General features: G+C 33.8%; 1 protein-coding gene across 1 annotated transcript in view; it reads left to right on the top strand.

The window, feature by feature from the left end:
• LOC6043210 (arf-GAP domain and FG repeat-containing protein 1) overlaps window positions 1-12,842 on the top strand; it is a 115,057-nt gene extending 102,215 nt beyond the window's left edge. The window contains exons 6-8 of the mRNA XM_038252373.1: window positions 2,678-2,896; window positions 2,955-3,328; window positions 10,415-12,842. Of these exons, the coding sequence (XP_038108301.1) occupies window positions 2,678-2,896; window positions 2,955-3,328; window positions 10,415-10,465 (644 nt within the window). The 3' untranslated portion in view covers window positions 10,466-12,842. The remainder of the gene's footprint in view (window positions 1-2,677; window positions 2,897-2,954; window positions 3,329-10,414) is intronic.
• The last annotated feature ends 435 nt before the right edge of the window (window positions 12,843-13,277 follow it).

Genomic DNA, 13,277 nt, shown 5'->3' with positions numbered 1-13,277 from the left:
AATCGGGATGATGTCAGCTATCCATTAAAATTATAATTTCATGCAAATTTTCTCAAAAATACTTTTTTTTGAAAATGCATTTTTTTCTCTAAAGAAACCAAAAATATATTGTTATCGCAATATGGGTATCAAATGATCAGTTTTTTTCATACATTGCGAATGTTAAATCTTTTTTTTTTTTGAAAATGATTAAAATTTTCACAAAACTACGTATTTTTGAAAAAAACACCTCAAATTTCAGTTTTTGCAATATGGGTATCAAACGATCAGGATTTTTCATACATTTCGAATGTAATAACAACATTTTTTTGATAATACTCAAAATTTTCACAAAACTACGTATTTTCGAAAAAATATTCAAAATTCAAGTTTTGAGAAAATTTGGAGATCTTTCAAAAAAGATTAGGGGAAAGTAGGGCAAGTGTCACAAGCTAAGGAAATGATCGTTGTAACCCATTAGAAACGTTAAAAATCTGTCGGATTTTAAAATAATCATCTTATGCTAGGTCTTCACAAAGACTTTGTTAGAACAAGTTTTTAAAAAATCCTGTTTTTTAATGTAAAAAATTGATTTTAAAATTTTTCATTTTCCGTACGTTCTACTCAACTAGTGGGGCAAGACGAACAACCCGTTGGGCGAGAGGAACAATACATGAAAAAACATGTTAATTTGCTAACAATTGAACTGTTATCACTTAGATACATCAGATTAGAATGTATTTGAAAGATTTCTTCCATTTTTAGATTAAACAAAAATATTTTACTAAAAATTTAACCGTTTTTACGAAAAAAATATTACTTAGATGATAACTAGTAAATTTTCCTAATATCACTATATTTTGTATGGACAATTTTTTTTAAACAATTGTTTATCAGTTTTTAAGTACTTTCATGTAATTATTTCCCAATAAAATATGTTGTTGCATCAATTCGTATTATTTTCCATACTAAAAATCCATATGGTACACTTGCCCCACCTGAAAAAGGTTTTTCATAGCTCTCAACAAAAATAACCAAAAGTTAAATCATACTTTTTAATAGGTGCATTTTTCATAGCTCTCAACAAAAATAACCAAAAGTTAAATCATACTTTTTAATAGGTGCATGTCATTGGTAGGGACACTACTGATCTAGGAAAAAAAAACATTTTGATAAAATGAGCCTTAAAACGAACCCTAAGCCTTATTTTGTACTTTCCAAATATTATAAGAAAACAAAGGTTTTGAAAAAAACTTTATTAAATCTTATGCCCCGTGGCGTTTACGTCGTTTTGGCGGTTATGTGGTAGTAGAATAAGCTGCATTGCTAGCAACAATTCCTCATACTGGAAATAATCAAAATGGTAAAAATTACGGCGGTACGAGCGATTGTTCCTCTTGCCCCATATGGTCGTCTTGCCCCACCTTCCCCTATTACATTCGAAATGTATGAAAAAAAACTCCCGATAATTTGATACCCATATTGTGAAAAACTAAAATGTTGAATAGTTTTTCGAAAATACCTAGTTTTGTAAAAAATTGGAGGATTTTATTTTTTAATAACTTTCGAAATCGACAAAAAAAAACAGATCGTTTGATACCCATATTGTAAAAAACTTAAATTTTGAGTAGTTTTTCGAAAATACGTAGTTTTGTGAAAATTTTGAGTATTTTTCGAAATGTATGAAAAAATTCCAATCATGTGATACCCATATTGCAATAACAATGATTTTAAGTATTTTTTCGAGAAACATTGCATTTTCAAAATATAAGAAAAATACGTATATTTATGAAAATTTTCATAAAATTAGCTGAAATAGGGTGGCCCCAAGAATTGCGTTATACGTCGATTTTTGCTATTAATATAATCATACTATAATCATTTATTTATTTGAATCCTGCTTGTTTGACGTGGAATGGCTGAATAATGATTATTAGATTGGCTCAATTTTCAAATGCCAATATCTAAGAAAGCAATGGTACAATAAACATTCGTGAAATTTTCTGATCATTCGGAAAAAATAGTTTGAAACTTTTTAAACCAAGAATAACATTTCAAAAATGGTTGAAGTGAAGTTATCCGATTTTTATGCACGTGCTGCCCTGTGGCATAACGATGTCTTTTTGTCCCCTGAAACTTATTTAATTTTCGAAAAAAGATTTAAAAAGGTAGCACATGATGCAATGATGTTTTTGTCATCAGAAATAATTTTAACTTTTAAAACAACGTCAAATTGTGGTTGCTGTTACTGTTTCATTACAATGGATTGCAACATCACAAACGTTGAAGCGGCCACAGTTTGCTGCAAAGATGATTTGTTGAAATGGGTTTAAAGTTTGAGCAGAAATGTTCAAACAGCTACACATTTCTGAATCTATAAAAAAGGAGAACCTAAAAATCGTTGAGAAGCCACTCATTGGGCGAGATTGTTATGCTTTGTCGATAAAATGTGTAAATCAAAATTAATTTAAAAAAAATTATGTACAACAGGTCAGTAAATTGTTACTGTTGAAAATAGTCGATGTTATAAGAAGTAGAGCTCTGCTAACGACGCGCGCGCTTTAGAGGAACCGGAATGCTAATGTTTACTCTTTTAACTTTGAATAGAATTCTTCGATTACTTGCAGGAATTTTATATTCGACACTGTTTAGGAATTTCATCAAAGCTAACAGAAACTTTTCTTTTATTATCTTTCAGGTCTTCCCATTTCTGCCAGCTCGAGGTCTTCATCCGCGCTCAGTTCAGCGACTCCGTCCGTAGATAGATATGCCGCCCTTAAAGATCTGGACGATCAGTTCCGGGAGATCAAGTTCGAAAGTGAAACAAACAACAACCACGTGATCAGCAGTAGTGCCAGCACGAACGGGCTCAGCAATGGACTGATGAATGGAAACCACACCAACGATGTCCACCAAGGTAGGTTATTGAAATGTTTCAAAGCAGTTCAAAAAGACTAATATTTGTATTCTCCCAGTGTCCACAGCGAATCCGTTCAAAACAGCAAATCCGTTCCAACAGCAGCCTCAGCAGCAGCAACAGCAAACGCTGAGCTGGGCCATTCCGGGATCGACGCCACCGACGGCCACCAACGGTTTCTACGCGTCCTCGTCGTCGCCCTACCAGAACGGGTTTGTCCACCCGGCGGCGGCTGCGGCGAATCTGCTCAACGGGAACGGTGTCAACGGTTTCACCAACGCCTTCCACCACCACCCGAGCAGTAACGGCAGCACCGGAAGTATCAACAACAACAACGGATACGGGCACATCCAGGCCGGCGTTGTGCCGCCGTACGGTGTCCATCACGGTGGTGCGGTGAACCACTTTGGACACTTTGGCAATCCGTTCATGGTGAGTTGAAATGTTTCAGAGTCTATTTTTTATGTTTACTACACCTGGTTCAACTCATGTGTACAAATTTACAAATTTTGAATGTTGAGACTACACATCAAAAACTCCCTGAATCCACCTATGTGGTTGGTGCCTTTACCAACAATGGGTGATATGATGGGTTTGGTTTGAATTAATTTAGATCCGGAATTAAAAGTACACAGATATTACTCAAGTGGCCATTATCTTAGATAGGGTTGCCAGATCTTCAATTTTTTAGACTCGTTTGAAGGGTCTTTCGATTACCTAACCATGGATGATGGACATAGTGACGTTTAGTACGGTTTCAGGTCATTTATCTAATAACCGGATATTTGCGAAAACACATTTTTAAACGTAACTTTTGAACTACCGTCAGTGGGGGTGACTATGGGTCAAAAAACGATACACCTCTAGTATTTTCTTAATAACAAAAACAATTTAAACAACATCCGAAATCTTTCAACGTAGATTTGTTTTTAGATAGTTTACGGGACCATCCATAAACCACGTGGACACTTTTTTGGGAATCTGTTACCCCCCCCCCCCCCTCGTGGACAATTGTCCATACAAAAAAAAAACTTTTTGTATGGATCGTGGACAATCGCCATACCCCCTAAAGTGTCCACGTGGTTTATGGATGGTCCCTTACTAACATTTTCCCAAAATATGGTGGATTTTGATGAACACTACCTTAAATGCCAATTGTTTGAAAATTGACCCAATCTCACCCCTTAGAGGGGGTAACATTGGGTCAAATGAAACTAAAATGATGCTCAAATACAACGATATGGTAAAAACAAGTCATCCAACAGTGTTTCTTGATCGAGGGAATCGTATTGACACGCTACAATGTTTGAAGTGGAGATTTTCGAGCAATTCTAACAAAAATATTAGAAAAATGATTTTACGAGAGGTAATTTTTGGCCAAAAACGTACCCCAACTTTACTGCCGCTTTAATCAAGTCCGTCCCATATGTATTTTTGTCGATTTTGAGTTAAACCTAAAAATTGTCTTGTTTGAACTTCTACTTTAAGCCTATTTAATAAAAAAGTTATGTTTGTTCTAAAGAATCCAAAATAAAAATCACTTTGGTGCTGTCCCATATGCAAAATAAAGGCAAGTCAGTTCCTTGTATAAAAATGTCTTACAAATCAACAGCAAAATTGTCAAATAATTATATTTACTCAGACTATGTACCTAAGTACTCGCAGAACTGAAAAACACATAGTTTTTCATATTGACGGAATATTTTGAATTTTGAAGCGTCATAGTAGAAAACTTATTTTGTCTTTTTTTCCTCTTGCATGGGATAACCACGGTAATAAAATAAACTACGTACCATTGAGCTAATATTTAATACAATCAGTACTTTTTCCTTCTTGAATGAATAGCCATGATCTGGTTCTGGATTTAGGTTCCCCTTCCATTAAACGATTTTGGATTACTCAATTTAAGGGCCCAAATATTGATACATGCAATCAAATATCTATTTGTTCTGCAGCAGAAGAAATAGAAATAATACAACGATGCTGGCTAAATTTTCGCTGCTGAGCAATTCTCTGAGATTTCGGTCATTCGATTTTTTCTGTATTTTTTAATCCGGCTGAAACTTTTTTGGTGCCTTCGGTATGCCCAAAGAAGCCATTTTGCATCATTAGTTTGTCCATATAATTTTCCATACAAATTTGGCAGCTGTCCATACAAAAATGATATGTAAAAATTCAAAAATCTGTATCTTTTGAAGGAATTTTTTGATCGATTTGGTGTCTTCGGCAAAGTTGTAGGTATGGATATGGACTACACTGAAAAAAAATGATACACGGTAAAAAAAATTTTGGTGATTTTTAATTTAACTTTTTGTCACTAAAACTTGATTTGCAAAAAAACACTATTTTTAATTTTTTTTATTTTTTGATATGTTTTAGAGGACATAAAATGCCAACTTTTCAGAAATTTCCAGAATGGGCAAAAAATCTTTGACCGAGTTATGATTTTTTGAATCAATACAGATTTTTTCAAAAAATCGAAATATTGGTCGCAAAAATTTTTCAACTTCATTTTTCGATGTAAAATCGAATTTGCAATCAAAAAGTACTTTAGTGAATTTTTGATAAAGTTCACCGTTTTCAAGTTATAACCATTTTTAGGTAACTTTTTTGAAAATAGTCGCAGTTTTTCATTTTTTTAAATTAGTGCCCATGTTTGCCCATCTTTGAAAAAAATAGTTTTGAAAAGCTGAGAAAATTCTCTATATTTTGCTTTATTGAACTTTGTCGATACGACCCATAGTTGCTGAGATATTGCCATGCAAAGGTTAAAAAACAGGAAAATTTATGTTTTCTAAGTCTCACCCAAATAACCCACCATTTTATAATGTCGATATCTCAGCAACTATAGGTCCGATTTACAATGTTAAAACATGAAACATTCGTGAAATTTTCCGATCTTTTCGAAAAAAATATTTTCAAAAATTTAAAATCAAGACTAACATTTCAAATGGGCGTAATATTGAATGTTTGGCCCGTTTGAAATGTTAGTCTTGATTTTAATTTTTTTTAAATATTTTTTTCGAAAAGATCGGAAAATTTCACGAATGTTTCATGTTTTAACATTGTAAATCGGACCTATAGTTGCTGAGATATCGACATTAGAAAATGGTGGGTTGTTTGGGTGAGACTTAGAAAACATAAATTTTCCTGTTTTTTAACCTTTGCATGGCAATATCTCAGCAACTATGGGTCGTATCGACAAAGTTCAATAAAGCAAAATATAGAGAATTTTCTCAGCTTTTCAAAAATATTTTTTTCAAAGATAGGCAAACATGGGTACTAATTTAAAAAAATGAAAAACTGCGACTATTTTCAAAAAAGTTACCTAAAATTGGTTATAACTTGAAAACGGTGCACTTTAACAAAAATTCACTAAAGTACTTTTTGATTGCAAATTCGATTTTACATCGAAAAATGAAGTTGAAAAATTTTTGCGACCAATATTTCGATTTTTTGAAAAATCTGTATTGATTCAAAAATCATAACTCGGTCAAAGATTTTGCCCATTCTGGAAATTTCTGAAAAGTTGGCATTTTATGTCCTCTAAAACATATCAAAAATAAAAAATTTAAAATAGTGTTTTTTGCAAATCAAGTTTTAGTGACAAAAGTTAAATTAAAAATCACCAAATTTTTTTTTACCGTGTGTCATTTTTTCAGTGTAGTCCATATCCATACCTACAACTTTGCCGAAGACACCAAATCGATCAAAAATTCCTTCAAAAGATACAGATTTTGAATTTTTACATATCATTTTGTATGGACAGCTGCCAAATTTGTATGGAAAATTATATGGACAAACTAATGATGCAAAATGGCTTCTTTGGGCATACCGAAGGCACCAAAAAAGTTTCAGCCGGATTAAAAAATACAAAAATTAAAATTAAAGAAAAAAGACCGATTCCGTAGAGAACTGCTCTGCTGGAAACTTTTCTAGAATCATCCTCCAATTAAATAAACCTGAAACAAACAAACTTTTAGATCTTTGATAAAAATAATTTGGAAAACCACCAAAACAAACCAACAAATGACAGGCAAATTTCTGAAGTAAATGTTCAAGCCTACCTTGATAACCTGACAGACTTGCCTTTATTGATGGATAAAAAAAGTCAGGTCAGTCCCAGCAGGAAAATTTATCAAATTTACCTATACATTTTAACTTTTTGAGTAAATTTTAGGATAGGGGTACTTTTTGAACCAATATTGAAGTAATTGTTGAAAAAAGTATGCAAAAATTGGTGATTAGAAATGTAAAAAAAAGGTGAAACATTTTCTGGGCTTCTCACGGCGATATCTCAGCACTCACTTTTTACATATGGGACGGACTAGATTGGAGCGGCAGTTTAGACAGCTGCCAAAATAACAGGATTTGTTCTAGAAACGAGATTTTTTCAGCAGACCCTTTCAACAGAATTCATTTTCATTGAGAAGAACCTGATAAATGGTAAAATCCGTAAAAAATCACTTTGACCCAATCTCACCCCCCAGACCCAATGTCACCCCCACTGACGGTACTTATCGAAACTTAAATTTTATTGAAAATCGACCAAGTCGAATGCGACTGGTTTGACCAAAATCGGTTCAGCAAGTGCATAGGAAACTGGGTGAAATTATTGGTAACACACAGACAGACAGACATTTGTTCAGTTTTCGATTCTGAGTCGATAGGTATACATGAAGGTGTGTCTGGGAACTTTCTGTAAAAAGTTCATTTTTAGAACAGGGCTATAACCTTACCTCAATAAGGAAGGCAAAAAAGACCACCTTCGCAATTCGCAATTTCTGTGTAAGAAGGCTCAAGGCCCGATCTTATGCACTAGGTTCCCGACGAACACGCACTGCCCTTACACCTACATCTCACCCTTGCTCTGAGTCAGTACGAGCAGCACGCTAGAACACGCTTTGAGTGTTCGTGCCAGGCATGCACACCTTCTTTTCCGGTTACGCATTTTAACTCGGCCGGGGGTGGTACATTACGTAGGGTTTGATGTAAGTATAATCGCCTAACCATTTAAAGTGTGCCTAACAACTTTCATTAAAGCAAAAACTGTTTTATTTTTAGTTTGAATTCAAAAACTAGTTGTTATTTTACTGTGTATTGTTTTCTCCTGAAATCTTTCCTAGTGTTGAGTCGTTTTTATATGTTGCTATTTCTTTTGTCGCGGTGTTTTGTTACAATTTTTGGTCCTAAGCATTTTATAAAAGTTTTTCAAAAGTACAATAGTAATATTTGTGTTAATTCTTTGATCATTCCAAAAATTGAGTAAATGCTCGAACCTCATTTGTTTGAAGAAAAGGGTGAAGATTGAAAACAATGAACAGTGAAAGAAATACACTAGGTATTTGAAGAATCAATAGTAAAAGAAAGATAGTAATTTATGCAGTAGATAAAGAAATTAACAATAGTTAATAAATAGAGGTTACAAACAAGCTTAGATTGTAATAATTGCAATTTATAGGGCAGATGAAAAATTATTGAAATAGATAAATAAAGATAAACAAAATTGACATCGCTGCCAAATTAAGGGAAAACAGACAGTTTGTTACAGCAGCATCAATTAGTAAATATAGTGAAAAGCTTTGAGAAATAAGAAAATCAATGAAAGTAAAATAGAAAAGAAATGGACGATAATAAACAGAAGGCGTGTTAGAGAATCAGTGAAACAAAATAAACAGAATATAGATGATAGATAAAAATGTAAAAATGGAAAGAAGAGAAACCCCGTTCTGCGATGTTCAGGTACATCCACAGCAGTTGACTCAACATACTGCGAATCAAAACAATACCGTCTACAATCACAAATTACTTCCCTGTCCCACATTGGCGCGCCCCTTTCTTTCAGCCGTCTCGATTCTGACCCGCGGCGGTCAAAGGTATACGAGTAGTTTCCACAGGCCACCAGCAAGGTCACACTTTGTCATCATGATGACGAAACCAAGCCAACGTGGAGGTAAGAAAATAGGACACTTGCAAGGAACCAGAGCTATACTGTCTTGATCAAGAGTGATCTAACAGGACTACGGACGTAGTCAGTGACGCTCCTTCCAGGTTGTTCCTCGCCTGAGCGTCAACTGAAGAGGTATCATCAGCATCATTCGCCCTTGGCCTGCAGTTATCAGCATAAAAAATAGCAAAATATCAATGATTTTTTGGAAAAAAAAATTCTTAAAGTTTTACGTTTTGTACCGATCTATGGTCCCGAATTGAAATACATATTTCAATGATTCATGTTTCTATGATTCAAAATCTAATGTTTTTTTTTGATGATAAGAATTATTTTTTTCTAAAAAATTAAAGTGCAACAAAAAAAATAGTTCAAGTTCAAAATTGAGATCCAGAAATCACAAGATTTACTAATTCATAAATTAAAATTTGGGAATGTTCAGCATTTAAACAAGTTTTGATTCAGCAGATAATGGTTGAGCATTATGTTGATGGTTTGAGCTCAACAATTAAAAGATAGCTAAATTTTTAATATTTAAGGATGCCGATTTAGCGATTTTTGCGTTCAAAAAAATTAAACAATCTAAAATTTAGAAATTTCTTAATTCACAGATTCAAATTCTAAAATTAGAAAAAAAAAATATTTAGACATGAGTTTTTTTTTGAAGTTTCAACATTAACCCCTTCCCGCCCAGAGCAAAATCGAGATTTTTTTAATTTTCCACATTACTCGTAACTGGATGGACCAAATTGGACAAAATTCTAGTGGTTATTAGTTAATATTCTATATTAACTAATGCAGGTTGAAGCAGGTTGAAAAAATAAATGGTAACGGAGAAATTTAATTTTGAATCCAAAAATTAGTGGTGCTCTGGAGTAACCATGGGCGTTAGAGGGTTAAAATATTAAAAATCAAAAAATGGTTTAAAATTAAATAAATTAAATTCCACATTTCTAAAATTAAAAAACGCAGAAATATCAAAAATCTAAAATCGATTCCTTAAAAAAATCCAAATATACATAATTTTTTTTTATTTTGTTGACAATTTTAATTATGTTTATTAAATAAAGATTCATGTAGCCCGAAAATTCAAAAAAAAGTAGAGTTAATAGTAAAAATAAAATTCGCAATTTATAAATTATTGATTTCGAAAATTCAAAAATCTTAAATTTAAAACAAAACCTGAAAAACAAAAAAAAAAAAATGCCAGAGAGCACTTGTAAAAAAGAGAAAAGTTGAGAGTGAAAGTAAGAAAGAACGTTTGTTTCCGTGTCAGGCGGCGGCTGCTTGAGTGCCGAGCTTGGTTTCGTTCGTTTCAACTTCGTGTGCGTTCGTTGATGATCGGCTTCGAAATGACGATTTTTGTGTGTATTACAATATCATTGTCGACGATTTAAATTTAAATACCGTGTCTTTAAAAAACGCTATCTTAGTATTTTGCAATAGCGAAACTTTGTCCACTTTCATCATCAACTGTAGAAAAATTAAAAATTCGTTATTCAAAGGTTTATAAAAGATTAATGTTTTCTCTCTCTCTCTCTCTCTCTTTGTTTTTTCTTTCAAATCCACAGGCCGCCGGCGCAACCACGGCCACGTCCAACTCGAACAATCCGTTCTTATGAGTATCCTCGTAGACAACACCACGCACCACCGCCGTGGGGCAGCGAGCGCAGCCAAAATCCAGCCAGGCCACCAATTTCAGCGAACCGTGCAAATGATGGCGAGAGTGTATGTAAATTTTTAAATGCTATAGCGAAGGGATTTCATTACAAAAAAAAACTACAAACTACGAGTGATATGGTTTTAGCGCGCAGAGCAAGTTTCGGGAGTGAGTGTAAATTGATTTTATAAATATAATAAAAATGCAAGAACAAAAAAGAGTGAGGTTTGCCGAGGTTGAGTGATCAAATAAGAAGGAGAAGAAGAAAAAACAGTCACGAGAGTATTGCCAATGTGCCGAAAATTGAAGTGATAAATTCCATTACACAAATTGATTGTAGGGAGAGAGAATATATTATATGATGATGTACATAGCGATTTTATTTGTATTTTTGTTTCTACCCCTTTGACGTTTTTTTTTTGTCGTCTGGATGAATGTGGGAGACGTGACGCATCGCACCAGCCTTTCCGGATGACCTTTTTCAACATTCATTAAAAATCAATAAAAAAAAATGCATAAAATTGCTTGTCGGTGGACGGTGGCAGCGAAGCTGCTAAAGAGAGATTTTTAAATAAACTTTCTCTTTTTTTTCTCATTCCAAATTCTTCAAATTCGAACAAAAAAAAAAATGGTCAGCACGTGGGCGATTTTCCCCGCCGGAGGAAAATTCGTCATCACTCGAGCCCCTTTTTCCCAAGGGACATCTTTCGCGCTTTTTCTCGGTGGCTCGACAACTTGTTTGCTGGGACAAATTGCATTTAAATTGAGCTACTTTGCTATTGTTCTCTTCTGCACAGCAGCACAAACGACTCCTTTGGCTGGAATTCGAATGTCGCCGCTCTACCGATTTTTTAACATTTTAGTTGTAAATAGTTTTTTTTGTAGTGTTGAATTTTATCATTTTAGAAACATCTTAAACCAAAAAAATTAAGACAAAAAACAATCGCCATGGAAAAGGAAAATACACATTCATCTCTACAGAAAAACGTCGGTTGTTCATCTCAAACTGAACCTAGAAGAAGGAAAGAAACTGATAAAAAAATAGACACTAAACAACAGTTTACATTAACACACACACTACCTAGCAATTTCTACGTCAGTACGGTGTTTTATTGTAGGAATTACAACACTAGAAACAAAAACAAAAACGCAAATAAAGGAACGGCAAAAAATCGCGACATTCATGTTCTTATGCAAGCCAAACCAATTATTTATCGAATGTTGCGACATTGTCCACCCAAATCATTCATAATCGTCGTGAATGCTCAATTTCACTATATTTAGCCATTTTATTCACACTCTTACAAAGAAAAAAAAACAAAGCAAAAATCGACTAACTATCTTGAACGAACAAAGATCTTAAAAAAAAGACGCAGAACAAATCCATATTTTACGGTGCGCGAAAATCGTTGTAACATTACACACTACTGCAACACTAAAAAAAAAACGCTTGTGGGGCCTTATAATCAAAGATGAAGAGAGTTTTATCACACCTAAAATCGTTAAACGAAATGAGATTTAACACGTTGAACAAAGCTGAAAAAGTTTAACCAGTTTTATGACATTCAGAGCCTGCATACGAAGGATTTAGAGGGTGAGAGAAAAAAAAAGAGTTTCTTGTTAAAAGTAGCTACTGCATAGTTTATTCTACAAATTTTCTGAAACGAGGTTCGCAAAGAGAGGGAGATTTTGTTGCTGCTTTTGCACGCAAAAAAAACACAAACTCACATTTTTAAGCAATTTTTCGACCACCCCATTCTAAACAGCTACGACATCTTCTTTCTGCGCGCGTGATGGACAGTTTAGTGAAACAATCAGTGAAAAGTGCTAGAAAACCACAACTAAATTGGATTTCTGTAAATAGTGACACTAATTTGTAGAAAGTAACGTAGACGAATTTCATGCAAGCCACGGCACTAACACAAAGACTCGAAAGAAAACGGTCAAGCTTACTCCAAAAGTAGAACTATTCTCTAAAAAAAATATCAAACTCCAATTTTTTCGTCCAAGCAAAAGAAGCAAAAAGGTTCATCTGCTCCATTTACCAGAAACAAAATACAAATTAAAGGATAGCTCTTAAGGTGGGTTCGCGCGTACACAGAAGAAAAAAACAGCAAATTCTACGATAAATAAACTACTAACTGAACAAAAAACTAAGAACAAAAAAATCAAGTGACTAGAGCATGGTTTGAGCAGTTTTAAATGTTAATTAAAAAAGAAAATATTACTCTCAACGTAATTATGAGAATAATGTTTAGTAGTATTGATTAAACAAATGGGGAAGATAATATCTACTATACGTATGTAAACAGTTTAACTAATGATTATTACAACAAAAACAACAAAATGTTTCAAATGCCCTAAATAAACAAAAAAAGTTAATATTTAATATTTATAACGTCAGCTGCTGTGTTTTGAATTGAAAAGTCCGAAATATCCTGATTGATTTCTTTCCTCTTATCTTAGAAGCGTATTCAAGAGCATCAGATTTCTTCTCGATTTTCATTGGATCCTCGTTCTACTTACAATGCGATTGCTAAATTGAAAAGTAACAGAATGAACAAATGCACTCAGACAACTCAAAACCGCACGTCACTACGCACTACCCCAGTCTTGATCCCAGTAAAATGTTCATCGCGAAGGTGCATTCCAAATTCCAACGATTCCTGCACTTGATCGCTCACTTCTAATCTGAGAGAAGTCTTATACTCAATCCAGGAAATCGACCATGGTTATGAAGGCTGTTGCAAGGCTTCGGAATAGACCGTAGGCCA

This window comes from Culex quinquefasciatus, chromosome 2 (genome assembly GCF_015732765.1).
Source record: "Culex quinquefasciatus strain JHB chromosome 2, VPISU_Cqui_1.0_pri_paternal, whole genome shotgun sequence".
Classification (NCBI taxonomy): domain Eukaryota; kingdom Metazoa; phylum Arthropoda; class Insecta; order Diptera; family Culicidae; genus Culex; species Culex quinquefasciatus.
Note: the sequence above shows the minus strand (reverse complement) of the source record. Positions and strands in the feature narration are given on the sequence as shown.